Source organism: Elgaria multicarinata, chromosome 6 (assembly GCF_023053635.1).
Source record: "Elgaria multicarinata webbii isolate HBS135686 ecotype San Diego chromosome 6, rElgMul1.1.pri, whole genome shotgun sequence".
In the NCBI taxonomy this organism is placed as follows: Eukaryota; Metazoa; Chordata; class Lepidosauria; order Squamata; family Anguidae; genus Elgaria; species Elgaria multicarinata.
The window spans coordinates 98965251-98979893 of record NC_086176.1 but is presented as its reverse complement, the minus strand read 5'-3'; the positions used below and the strand labels follow the sequence as shown (position 1 = coordinate 98979893).

Sequence of the window (14643 nt, the reverse complement as noted above, 5' to 3'; positions counted from 1 at the left end):
TGCGCTGAGTTAACAATGGATGTGCTGCAGCGTGTATTGGCTCACCGGCTACAAAGTCTGGGCTCCTGTGGGTTGGAGCCTTACCCACAATGCTTCATTGCAGGGAGAGATCTGAGGCCACTATCTAAACTTTTCCAGTGTTAACCTCTCCATTTCCATCTGTTCCCCAGTACCTCTGTTTAGTAATACTATGGACTGTCCAGAGTTAGAAGGTGGAACATAGATAGCAACACCTGCTGGGAGAATCGGGAGTCCGCCACATTTGGGATGTTACCTCCAGCAACAGCGACTGCAGACTAGCATAGTCTGTTAAAATCACAGTGCTCTGCTTTGAAGGAGAATAGAGCTCCCCCATTCCCATATATGCACTGAGGTCACACCTTCTACAACCTACTACTCCTGCTCATTACACCCTAGCTTGATTAATTGGGACAGGGGAGACAAACAGCAGTTCCCATGGTCAATTTCTGGACTGTTCCACAGGTAACAGAGCTTTGCATGCTTGAATGATCCTCTAAGTTAGCATGATGGGGAGAAGGATTGTAGTTTTCTACATATAGGGGATTTTTTTATATAGAGATACATGGGGAGAATTCATTCATGCAATATCCCTCCCCCTTTCCTGCAGGAACAGGTTTAACTATGTGTAATGCTGATTGTTTAGTCTAAGGGCTCATCTACACCAAGCAGATATTCCACTATGAAAGTGATATGAAAGCAGTATATAAAATGCAGGAGCCACACCACTGCTTTATAGTGGTATTGAAGTGCACTGGCAACTGTTGGGGCCCATTGACACATACCATATACTGCTTTCATACCACTTCCATAGTGTTATATCCTGCTTGGTGTAGATGTGTCATGGGCCCCAACAGTTGTCAGGGCACTTCAGTACCAGTATAAAGCAGTAGTATAGATCCTGCAGTGCACTTCAATATCGCTATAAAGCAGTAGTGTGGCTTCTGCCTTTTATATACCACTTTCATAGTGGAATATCCTGCTTGGTGTAGATGAGCCCTAACTCTTCCTTTACTTTCACTCTTATCACTGCACGATGAACATCACCAGAGAATGCTGGCTTGTCCTCTTAGCTCTTTAGTCCAACATCCAGACATAAATCTCATAGTGAAGGAATTGGTATTTTGCAGTGATATTGAGGCTTTGAAGGAACATGTTGTTGGCCGACAGAGAAGGTTCTGCATCAGTCCAACTTACAAATATATATATATGATGTCATGAGTAGCTGAATGACTGTGCTATGCTTCACAAAGAACTTCTTTCTAACTGAAGGAGCAGTGTTGACACTCCTAACCTTTCCAGCGTGTAGTGGCACAATGACTGTAGCATCCAGCAAACGGAGTGGCGTATTTTGAAAGAGCTGTATTTATGTATCCATTATTCTACTCCAGACACAAGTTGTAATTCTACAGAAAAAAATAACGATTTACAGTTCCGTTCCATCCTAATGTAAAATACACAAAAGTTAAATTCCCTTCCAGATCATGCTGTTTGCTGAAGAGAAAGGTTCTATTTAAAAACTCTACTTTTTTAATTACAAGCAATGAAGACCAACCACCACATTTTATAGCACTAATTTTGTACTTGTATATTTTTATATAGTATCAGCTGCAGCATTGGTCAGCTAGATAATTTTGCAAAAGGATTATGTTTCTGACACAGTTTAGCATGTACATTTCCCACCCCCAGAGGAGAGAAAAGTGTAGTGGGGCAAGGAAGTTTTCAATTTGCTAATTCTACAGTTTCAGTGAAAATATTTGTGAAATGTAACTGGTTTTACAATCTGTCTGTTTTGGAGGTGGGGAAAAGTAAATTTAGACAGCTGAAAATGTACATTAATGGAGCTTTACTGGCTTGAAAGTATTGAAAAGCTGTTAAATTGTGCTATACTATTATACTTTGGCATCAAGTCTCTTCTTTCCTTTTTTTTAAAAACAAAACTAACAAACGGGGCAAAGGAACTTTAGGTATAACTGAAGATGTGTGGATTAATTTCAGAAGTATAACTACAATGTTGAATGATCAATGGGATGCTATGAAGTACAGGAATATTTCAAGACAAGACTTGGAAGGTTTTATTCCATTTTTAAGTCATCAGGATTGCAGTGTGAACAGTGGTTTTAGATGGAGTCGCCAGGAGAGGCTCTGAAAGCCAAGGAAAAAAACCTGGAAATCAACAGCCAGACTTCATGTTCTGCAAAGGGTAACATAAGCTCATAGCTTAGTGAGCTTGCCAACGTTCATGGTTACCCAATTCAGAATACACATTTGTGCAGCTTCCAATACATGAATGTATTACAAATCGAACAGCATTTTGGTGAGAAGTTTTCTTCAACAGCTTGAAATGTACAGGATCTTGTTTAAAAACATTCTTCACCTATAAATCTTAAGTCTATTTTTCTCCAAGTCATAGCTCAGTTATTGGACCCAGAAAATGACTCCAAAAGGATCCATTTAAGGATCCAGAAATCTGTGGGCAACTCCTGGCCAGCTCCAGAGCCTTGAATAAGGCTAGTTATGCAATTCAAGCTTCCCCAGACCAGACCAGTTTCCTGGGCTTCAAATCCCTGCTGAGTCTTGAATCATAGTGAGTTGCCTTAGGCAAGCAACTATGAGGGGTTTTAGATGGACTAGCGGGTGGGGGAGGAGTCACATTTCCTTATCATTGCTCTGTTTCCTGCTTCTCTTCCGCAATAGGAATGAGCAGAATCACATGGGGAAGAAAGCAGCAACCACATGGCCCATGCGGTTTAGTGGGACAGAGCCCTCTAGTGGGTGATTTATAGCGCAATCTCTCTTGCACACAGCAGGAAATAGTGAGAGATATTGTTATAGTTCAGAAGAGTTGGGTTTTCGGAGACTTCTTTTGTAACAAAAACAAACACCAGTAGCAGCGGCAGACTGGGCAGGAGGCTCATTGCATCATCAAAGTGACCCACGAATATCCATGAGTGTCCCGTCACGAGCGTGCTATAAAATGCTCATCTAAAGGAGCTCTTATAGCCCTTTTCAAACATTCCCCCTGGAAGTGTGGAAGAGGAAATGGAACTGGGCAAGCTGGTTATGTCAGATGAATGCTTATGGATGTAGATTAGTGAGTGTGGCACACTAGTCTTGGGAAGGGAAGCTCTAGGCACAACCCCCTCCCCCTCCACTGAAGATATAGGGAGAAACTCAGGCACTCTGTCTAACCTACCGCATACAATTATTGTAAGGATAAAGTTGAGATGAAGTTCAGAGGAAAAGATACAAGTGTGATCATTTATTTCAGCATTCTAAATTTCTGGAAGTTGTCCAAAACCTACTTTCAGTCAATTCTCTATACTTGGTAACTAAACAAAAATAAAGTGGTTTCTTTGTTTGTTTTTGGGGGGGCTAGAAAGGCGTGGGGTAGAACCTGCTTGAAATTACTCAGTCTAGAGATATGATATTACAATAGGAAGATATTATTTCTACGACAAATTTATTGAGCTTTCTGAGGTTAGCTATTACTCTCCCGCTGAGACCAGCATGAATTGAGAAGATTCTACATGCACAAACAGAATGAGGAAAAGTAGATATAATCTTCTGCAGGCTGTGTAAGAAAATACATTTATTAAACTCCATGACAATATTCTAGCCAAATAATAATTATAATGATACATGCAAATTACAGGGATAAGCAGTACATTGCCATACAAATAGACAGGCAAACTGGCTTTCTGTTCATGCTAAATTTCGTATTTTAGTACTATATCACTTATACAGTTCGCTACTCCCTCCTCCCAATTGTGTTTCCCCAATATTATCCTCCACTCTAGGTGCCTACTTAAGTGATTTTACCAGGAAATACATAGTTGCTAAATGTCTGGTTGTCTCATATTGATGGTTACAAAATACACTGACCCTATGCATAGATGCCCTGTGCACACATACTGAAGATATTTAGCACAGAAACAAGCACCAATCTCCTCTTTAGCAGGAGGCACGGAACATGTTATTGGATTGCCTGTATGTCAGTGAAAGTCTGGGTGTCATGCATACCCACAGTACTAATTTTGCACTAAAGTACTCAGCTGGGAGCTCCTGAAATTCGCAATTGGGCATGCCCTTCTGTTCTTGGGGTACAAGACAGTAATGAGTTACCAATCTCTGAGGGCACAGAGTGAGATTGAAAATAGTTTCAAAAAGACATCTCCGAGATTGAAATATACACAGTAGAATAAAGAGTACATTCGTTTGTATACATGATATAGGTTTGCTTAGGAGACAAAATTATACCTGAGCCATCTGGCAGCAAATCGCCAAGTATAGCAGCCCAATTTACACAGATAGGAAGCAAGGCTAGGTATGGTCAAATTGGTTGCAGAGTAATAATAACAACAACAACAAAACATAGGCAACTTTGAGTTTTCCAGTCTGTTCAGTATTATAATATCATTTAATATTTCGAAAAGCATAGAGATTAACTTCACATCCATTGCATATATTTAATGTGCTATTTACATTCTTAATAAAACAATCAGAATTTACTGAGCTATATAAAACATGTATTATACAAGTAACAATTCTGTACTTACAGTGATCTTCAAAAATCCCACCCCCATCCCATTTCTGCTCCCACCCTAACTCCCCACCCGATGTCTTTCGAGTCTCTGCTTCATCTCACTGCAGGAGATTTCACATTCACCATGGAAGCCCTCAAGGAGGCCACACAGCCACAGGGAAAAGCATCAAGAGAGAATTTCAAAAATCTCCCTATGCTTAGAGTGGTCAATTCACAACCCATTCACAGTGCTGTAGTGCCACTGACATTGGTGCAAGGCAGTGGCTTGCAAATGGCCGACCCATTAGCAAACGCGTTCCACATTGACAGATCTGCCGAGGAACCCCTGTGAGCCTTGTAGACAATCCTGTGGCATATTTTAATGGCCAGGGTTGTTCTCAGTTCGCTCAGAGCATATCCCTGTTTGGTATCACCCCATGTGAATTGGGAGCACAGCCATTGCCAGGAATATCAATAGCGGATCTTCAGGGAACCTTGCCCACCACAATAGCTGATATTTTAACTTGAGGAACCATAGTTTGAAAACCACTCTTATAAGTGCTCTGAAATTTGTTCCCCTTTTAAGGGTTTGTTTTTATACTTCTACATCTGAACACGCCAATGACGAGCTAATCCACCCCACAAGCACAATCTAAACAGCAAGTGTTGAAACACAGCGACCCCATGGTTCACAATGTAATTGAAATCTATGGACACAACTCATGACCTTTAGTGGCCCAAAGCGCTAAAGAGACATGTTTACATTAAATCTTGAGTGCAATATATAACAAGCCCTACTGAGCTGAACGGATACTGCCCAGCAGAGTACTTCTGGGGAAATCAACTTTTTCAGTAGGGCTTTTCTGAAAGAGCGGAAGTTACCTCTTTCCTATTTCCCCTTTCCTTCTTCATTTCCATACAGGAGAAACCTCTAAGACAGGTGAGCAACGTGTAGTCCTCTGGATGTTTTAAGCTTACAACTTCCTCATCATTGGCTATGTTGGCTAGCGCTGATGGGAGTTGTAGGCCAAAACATCTGGAGGGCCACAAGTTGCCCAACTCTGCTCTAAGAGATGAGTTGCAAAATAATCTGCATGCAACTCTATGGCAGCTTCCACATCTTTTTGTGTAGCATTTTAGTAGCCATCTTTAGTAGCCAAGTACAGAAAGCATCTAGGGGCATGTCTACAACAGTTGTTCTCCTGGGGATCGACATGACGCACAGGGGATCCCGGGGGCAGGGAGGGAAGATCCCTGCATTTCCCCGGGATAACTGGGACAGCTTTAATCCCAGACTGTTCCCGCAGTCTCGGGATTGTCCCGAGACTGCAGGAGTTGTGGGCAGCTATCCCGGTTTTGTCCCTGCTCCTCACGAGTAAACGCCAGGAACTGGGAACCAGGCACAAAGCATGGAGCTCTTCTAGCACTCCGTGCCCATCAGGAGTGCGGAGGGGAGCGGGTTGTTCTTTATTTACCTTTTTATTTTCACTGGAGCGCTCATGCACTCCAGCTGTTTTTTTTTAAAAAATGGCTGCCACAACAGGCATGATGCAGCTGTGTGTGGACTGAGGAGGAGGATCTCATGATCAGAAAATCACGAGATCCTCCCCGCTCCCTCCCGGAACACCAGGAGGTCTAGACATGCCCTAAGAGAAAGACAGGCAGACAAGCCTTTTTCCAAACACTTCCTCCCAGCTAGTGAACGCCTAGATGTCTGCCAAGTAAATGAACAGCTTGTGTGGATGCCCTACAGTGCCTCTTCTCTACCCTGTTGGGAGGCAGAAACCAGTAATGGGCTGAAGTTTCCATGAATGTTGACATCCAGGCCAGAAATACTCTTGGGCAACTTCTGATGGTACACTCTAAAAATAGTAGGCAATAATAAACAATCAGAGGTATAATGCACATTGGTGTAGCCCCTCCTGCTTACAGTAGTAAGGGCAGCCCAAAAGTTTTGCAAGTGTTAAGTGGCGGAATGTACTGCCCCACCTCTCTTGAATAGTCTCCGCTGTTGCCCAGTTCACGGTTGCCCAGAACTGAGAGGCAAATGGATTGTGCCACATTGCAAAATGAACCCAAGATGGTTACATAAAAGGGAAGAAAGCAATCTGTGGGGGGTGAAAGCACACAACGTTGTTTTCAAAATTATAGCTTACTACATCTGATAAAATCATTTTTGTGAGGTATATCATATGCAGGTTACTAAAAATGTACATCCTAAACACTTCAAAAATGCCATTTCAAACAACAACTATCCCAAACTGGATTCACAGTCCCTTCCCTCCCCATTAGTCAACACAAAGTAACAAAGATATGGTTTTCTCATAGTGCCATTCAAAGTAAATTCTTAACCAAAAACAAAAAACAAAACCCCTATAAGACATATGGCTCAAAAACAAACATACTAAAAAGCCAATAGAAGCTCTAGAATTTTACTGAATGGTATTCTGTATTATATTTAAAAAGTTTAAAGAGTTAACAAAAGGAATTTCGGAATACAATTGCCCCTACCCCCTGAAATAAGTGCAGCAGATTATATAGAAATATGCTTCTCAGAAGTGCTCTAGAAAAAACAAGTATTCCAATTCAGTCCTTTGGTTTGGTTTTGGTTTGGTTTTGCTATCTAACACATTCTTCAGAAACTAGAGAACTTTTAAGGACAGAAGGCAAGAGAATTAAGGCCTTGCATGAAGCATAGACCAAGGCTTCAGGATTTCTATTGATGCTGATTACCAAAGTTAAATAGCACCTCAAAAAGAATAAAAACTTGGCATGGAAGACTAGAGGAACATTTTAATCCCCCCCCTCCCCAATATTTCACAAACTAGTTCAAAGAATACTTGTACTGTGCCCCAAAGTAGTCCTGTAGGCACTGTTTTTGTATTGACTTCAATTGAATTGGATAAGTTGGTCAAGGATTGAGTTAGGGTGACCATATGGAAAGGAGGACAGGGCTCCTTTACCTTTAACAGTTGTATTGAAAAGGGAATTTCAGCAGGGGCCATTTGTATGCACATAGCACCTGGTGAAATTCCCTCTTCATCACAACAGTTAAAGCTGCAGGAGCCCTGCTCTCTTGACCAGATACAAAAGAAGACAGGGCACCTGTAGCTTGAACTATTGTGATGAAGAGGGAATCTCACCAGGTGCTGCATGCATACAGATGACACCTGCTGAAATTCCCTTTTCTATGCAACTGCTAAAGATATAGGAGCCCTGTCCTCCTTTCCATATGGTCACCCTAATTCAGTTCAACTGGATTGGGGGTGTATTTTGCAACATTTTAATATTATATTAATTGTGTGAATGCCATTCACGTGCAAGTGCTTTGTTGTACAAATAGCAGCCCCAGGGAAACCTCAGGACCATGGGAGGGGAATGCAGGGAAAGTTGCATGTTTTTCCCCCCTGCAATTCTCTGAAGGTACCATTTGCATTTCATCAAAGAGCTTCCTTTGAAATGCAAATCAGTACCTTCAACTAGAAATGAGTTACTTTCCACCCAGCAAAATGATTTGAGACTCCTACTGGGTGAATTGATGGTGATTTCGTCACACATTTTACCACAGAAACACCAAAATGTGTGGTAGAATTCTCCCAAATCCAATTCCTGAAAAAGCCCTGGAAAAACTGTATTAAAAGTAGATTAAAAAAATAAAGGACACTGCTAATTAAATACACCAACAACAACCTTCAGATTTCAAGGAACGTTTGCTGTTGCCATCAGCCAATGTAGGTAACTCAGCTACAGTCCCTGAAAATAAGATCAACAGACTACAGTTCAGCTGAAACAGATAACAAGGATATTGATCAATACTGGAATCCGAGAGTGGGTTTCCCAGTCACCTCAAGTAACGAAGGAAGAACCCCCCACATTAAAGGCACTCTGAAAATGTGACCACTTTCTGAAGTATATGAATAAGGGTAGGAAGTATATTGAGCCAAAGGTGGCCTGTAGTGGTTCCCCATCCAGCCCACAAAGGCTTGAACTGGATTTATAGTATAAATCAAACCTAGAAACGTCCATCAAGTGTTTGCTGTATATCTTAAAATGATCATCCAAATATGGTAAACCTGAGCATTAGCTAGAATAAATGAAATATCTCAGAAAGCAGCTGGAAAACACGGGGCCATCCCATAGTTTACAAGAAAACCTCCAGCACAGCTGAGCTAACATGCAGGTTTCAGGAGCTCAAAGTAGAAGGAGGCCTAGCCCAATGGTCTCTTAACTTAATTTCTAAAGAATCTGCTACATCCATAGTGCTGAAGGGCCAGTTGCCAATGAGGAAATCTGAAATAATGCTGCAATTCAAATGCACATATATCTAAAAATGCCACTTCTGTAAGTAGTGTGGAATTAATTACAGACTAGCAATAGCAAGAAATATATTGTAAATGCCTAAGATATTTGATTTAGCTTTGTTTGAAGACTGTAGTCCATCTGATGGTATCCCAAAGGTCTCTATTTGAAATGTTCGGTGACAGTTTTAAAGGACAGTTCAATGTAGGATTTTCAGAGTATATGTATAGAAGCAAGACCTGCCCTCCACTTGTTATACCTGGAAATATTTGCACGGAAATTCAAAGATGGCGGTGGGGACTCCATTTATGGCGATTCATAGCTAAAAGTATTCATGGCTTGCCATTGCCTCATGGATAATGATTTTCCACGGAGACTACAGATGAAAACTGTTCCAAGTTTGTCCGGGTGATTTTAAAATGGAGCATGTGCAGAAGATTTTTGGAAGACTGTTCCTAGGCAGTCTCGCTTGTAGATTTCCCCTGGAAACAGACACTGATGGGATGGAGAGGTTTCTTGGAACGCATACATCTAACTAAGGCCTAGTGTTCATCAGGGCGCTACACCTGTATCTATCCTAGCGCCTGTAACCACTTCAGACTGGAGGTTTAGGCTCACATAACTGAATGATCCTTGAAACAACAAGCAGATTATTCCACAGCATAGTAGCATCTCAGGGAGAAAGTGTCTAGCTTTGCATGATTACTTGAGGTCAGAGATACAGCAGTTATGTTTATATTATTATTTTTTTTAAAAAAAAAAGATTGGAAAAATAAGATTGCTTTAAAAAAAAAAAGCTAGAAGTTAAACATTTATCTATTCCTGTCTGAGATTTCAAAATCAGTGTTTCACTTGTTTTTGCACCCCTGAGTCAAAACTATTGCATATTCATCTATACAGTAGGTACAGAAACTAGGACCCAGGCTTGTAAAATGAACACCATAGACAGTATCCTCAGCCGTAGCTGAGGCTGTGACTGGCAAGCTACCTAAGCTGGAGATCCCCCATGCAAACTGTTTTAGTCCTGCAGACATCAAAAGGGAATGAATTGCCTTAAGCAACAGGGTGCTCTACAGAGCGATTTTGAGGACTAGCGCCTTAAAAACATAAATCAGTGGAAGTACTGTAGTGTTTGGCTACTGTAGTGTTTGGATGCCCAAAATCTTCAAATTGTTTTTTAAAAAAACTACTTGATTTAACCACAAGGGCCCAGTTCTCGACACACCTACATACACCCATACCTCTGAAAAATCCACATGGTTGTGTCTGAGGCAACCGGCCATGCTTATAACAATACACACACCCTCCATCCCAGTCTCTTATTTAAAATAGGAAACCATAGAAGTAGTCATAAACACAGATTGTTATGCCCTACTGAAAGTGCAGCAGGCAGGGGGAAGAACGGACGGTTGAAAGGTAGACACAGACCTCTTGCTGTTCTTTGGCTTCAGAAAGGGTTAACCCAAAACACCGATCCTTAAATGAGGTGCTCTGAATTAGCATCTTTGCCATCCATATAAATGACCGTTGCCATTTCCTCTGCAACTTAAGCAAGGTTAACATTCAATTTCACTGAAATGAAATGATAACCACACACACACACACACACCCGGGGTACAGTGTCTCCGAGGCTGTTAAAGCAAGTTCCAGCAACCCCGTACTTCCGGGACTACTGCGACCACCCTAACGTTAATCGTTTAGTTTGTTGTGAAAGAAGTTAGTGAAGGACCAGCCTGTGTTAATGGCTTTGGGAGAGTCTTCATCCTCTTTGGGAGGGATCAAAAACTGCCGGGAGTTGATTGAACAAGGGCTGCCAAAGGAGGCGTTTTCGTTGTTGCTCTCAATGGAGCCTGGCGAATCCGGACCGCCTGCGTTCCAGGAGGGTGTATTCACTTGAGGTCTATAGCCTGCAGCGTTGTCCAAGTCCTCTTCTTCTATACATGAGGTTTCCTCCACCTTCCTTAAACTATTAACGGGCAGCTGCATCTGTGGTTTGTAGCCTGCTGCAGCCACACAGTCGACTTCTAATTCTTCCTTCGGTTTAATCTGATCCGGATACATCGACTGGATGTCAATATAAATAACCTGGGAAGACCCTGCAGATTCATCTGCTGGTGGATTTGAGATCTCCTCCTCGATGATCGGTGGGCAATAGGAGACAACGATGTGGCTCTCTGTTTCTGAGTCAAAGCCATCTTCAGGATGGTCCTCCACCACCGGTGATGTAATGGCGGTGTCCTCAATCTTTAGGCATGAGGACTGTGTTTCAACAACTTCAATGTTATTGGGAGTACATGGATTCATCTCCAAGGTTTTAGAATTAGCATTCCCCTACAAACAGAAAAGAAAATTAGCTAACCATGAACATCTGCAAGTTTTAACTTCCTTTCTTTAAGACTTCTTATATAGAGGTCTTCTCTTCTGCCATACACAGAAGGAAATACATTCCAAATCCAGATGTCTTTTTCAAATGTTAGTCTTACATAAAGCTAACAGTTAAATTCTATATGTGTCTACACAGAAATAAATCCTATTGTATTCATTGGGTTTACTCCAGGTAAATGGGTATAGGACTGCAACCTAAACACTGCAAATTTAAGTGAATTTAGAGGTGCACAAAATTATGCATGATGTGGAGTATGTGGGTAGGGAGACATTTTTCTCCTTCTCCCATAACACTAGAACACGGGGTCATCCCATCAAGCTGATTGGTGAGAGATTCAGGACAAATAAAAGGAAGTATTTCTTCACACAGCACATAGTTAAACAATGGAATTCACTACCACAAGATGTGGTGATGGCCACCAATTTGGATGGCTTTAAAAAGGGGTTGGATAAATTCCTGGAGGAGAAGGATATCAATGGCTACTAACCATGATGGCTATGTGCTACCTCCAGTATCTAAGGCAGTAAGCCTATATGCACCAATTGCTGGAGGAAATGGGTGGCAGGGTGCTGATGCACCGTGTCCTGCTTTGTTGGCCCCTGGTTGATAGCTGGTTGGCCACTGTGTGAAGAGAGTGCTGGACTAGGTGGACCCTTGGTCTGATCCACCATGGCACTTCTCAGGTTCTTAAATTTCACACCACCAGTTACAATGGAGTTTAGGACAATGAACAAGGGGAGGAACTCTTTCATCAGTAAATATCAAGAACAATTTTTCTAACATAGAGTGATCAATGTTTGGCCTCATCAAAAATCCAAGTCTCCAGATCTGCCTTATACTGAGTCAGACCCTAGCCCAGTATTGGTGACGCTGACTGGCAGCAGCTCTCCACGGTTTCAGGCAGAGGTTTCACCAGCTTTATGTGGAGATGCCAGGAACTGAACCTAGGACCTTCTGCATGCAAAGCATGTGCTCTACCACTCAGCTATGGTCCTTCTGTACTTTAGGCCAGGCCATTGTACCTTATTCCTTTTAGGTGTCTTTTCTGTTCCTACCTCCATCTCCTCAAGAGCTGACGCCATCTTTTCCAGCTCATCATGATCATGAACAATCTCATGTGAAATCGAGCACAATGTCCTTCAACACTAAAACTGGACTCACAGAGATTTCCTCAATTCCTGCTCCCTCTACTTACATCTCCCAAACACCTTCTAATCAAGTAACAGAATGGAGAAATTGAACAATTACCTCTGGATCCTTCGCAAACTCCAAAGCTTTGCAGTTCTCAGGGTTTGGAATGTCAGGATAGAAAGTTTCTTTAATCCTTTGGAAAGAAGAACACGGACGTTAATATCAGGAATCTCCACCAATTTGTTATATAGTATCCTGTGCATCATAATTACAGTGATGTTTTGATTTCTTTCTCCTGTCATGGCATCAGCATCTCAGTTTTAAAAATGCAGCATGCCATTTATATTTCAACCCTAACCAATAATTTTGGCTCTCCCATCCCCCGGGAACTGGAAGTTTCTAAAGGTTACTGTGGGTGGACACAATTCAGTGAGCTTTAAGGGGTGGAGGGTTTGGCTTACTTTTCTTAAATAAAGTGCTGAGCTTCCCCAGTCCCCACCCCGCCCACTGCTTTTAAACTTTACATAAAGGGCTTGAGTGGACTAGAAGGCATCTTGCTGCTTTTGATCATTTCTGAGGTTCAGAGAAAGGTCTGTGACAGCCCCAGAAAGCAACAAGAGACATCACACAGCCTTCTGAGACTTTGCAAGGGTTGGCGCTAGAGAGAGGAAGCCCCCAGAGCAGAGGGAGATTTCCCCCATGGTCACCCTGGGCTTCAGAAAAATTTAGTGTGACATCACACTATGGTCAGTATCTAAGGTCTTCCTCCAGGTGCCTACTCCGAGGGCAGCTCGGATGATGGCAACAAGGGAGAGGGCCTTTTCAGTGGTGCCCTCCCCCAATTATGGAACGATCTCACTGACGAGGCTCACCAGGCGCCAACATTGTTATCTTTTCAGCGCCAGGTCAAGACTTTTCTCTTCTCCCAGGCATTTAACAGCATTTGTTGAGTTTTTAACTGACCCAGAATAGTTGTTTTAAATGGATATTATCTGTTCTGTTTTTATGCTTTTTATGGTTTTAAAATTTTGTATATTGGTTTTTAATGTTCAGTGTTTTGATCTTTGTAAACCACCCAGAGAGCTTCAGCTATGGGGCGGTATATAAATGTAATAAATAATAACAACAACAACAACAATACTAATAATCACAGACAAGGCCAACCTCTGGGAGAGAGGCAGAGTAGTTAGCAACCACAAATGTTGGTGGGCTGCCAAGGCCAATCAAACCTGTGTGGATCCCCCTTTCTGGTACAATGAATATGAGAAAAGGTAGAGAAACAAGAGGCTGGCCTGACTGCATAATTCTCCCAACTGGAGTGCACGAATGAAGCCGCATGAATCCAAGAGATGTGCTCTAAAATCCCTCCCAATGCCAGATAATGTATTGGGGTGAAACAATGCAGGGAAAGACGAACCTGTCAATTTCGCTTTCTCATTTTTCTAATCTTAAATTCAATTCATCCTGAACATTGAGATTTTTTTTTTTTTTTTAAGGTGAAAATCTGTATGCGTTTTTGGATGCATTTCTCCTAATACATGCATTTTTGTCCCAAACTTTGCCTAATACGTACATTTTTTTTTTTTGCAAGCAGTTTTCCTAGTAGAATGCATTTTTGAATGTTGTTTGAGAACTCTGCGAAACTTCAAGAGGTGCAAATTTCAAAACATAGTTTAGTTTCAGTTTTTTTATATATTTGTTTAAACATGTGAAATTAGGGAAGTTCATGTCAAAATGTGATACGAAGGTATTTCTCCTCCATTCCTACAAGAATGTACCTCTTGGGCTGTGTAATATCCATTTAGTTTCACTGCTCATCTCCCTGTTTCAGTTTTATATAGCACCAAGGGTTTAACGGACAACATCATCCAAGACAAAAAGTTTGCTGAATGCAATTATAGTTACCATTCTCTCTTCCGGTAGCAAAAGATACTGGTCACTACTGCCAATGCAACAACAATGGCCACTGGGATGAGGATGGCAATGATTAATCCCACAGCTGAAAAAATTAACAGACAAAAACTCATAAGACAGCGATATTTGAAATAGCCAATCTTGTTTGTTAGTCACACAGGTCCAAATTGCAGACTTCCTACAGTGGCTTGAAAACTTAAGCAAATTTCCCAAGAAATGGCTGATCGCCTGTTATATAGCTTATTGACTGATGAAAATGGCATATTTCCCACCTGCTGCCTATGCACTGAAAACATTCTAAACTACTGCATTATTCTAAGCATTACCTGCTAGAATTATTTGCCCAATTCTTGAGAGATGGCCACTACTA

The 14643-nt window shown here is 41.6% G+C and overlaps 1 protein-coding gene across 3 annotated transcripts in view; it reads right to left on the bottom strand.

The window, feature by feature from the left end:
* Positions 1 to 3562: 3562 nt before the first annotated feature.
* The window catches only part of LIFR (LIF receptor subunit alpha), a 114907-nt gene continuing 103826 nt past the window's right edge, over positions 3563 to 14643 (bottom strand). For all 3 annotated transcript variants that reach the window (XM_063128136.1, XM_063128137.1, XM_063128138.1), the window contains exons 18-20: positions 14265 to 14358; positions 12477 to 12552; positions 3563 to 11173 (exon numbers count right to left, since the gene is read on the bottom strand). In XM_063128136.1, the coding sequence (XP_062984206.1) occupies positions 10532 to 11173; positions 12477 to 12552; positions 14265 to 14358 (812 nt within the window). In that variant the 3' untranslated portion in view covers positions 3563 to 10531. The remainder of the gene's footprint in view (positions 11174 to 12476; positions 12553 to 14264; positions 14359 to 14643) is intronic.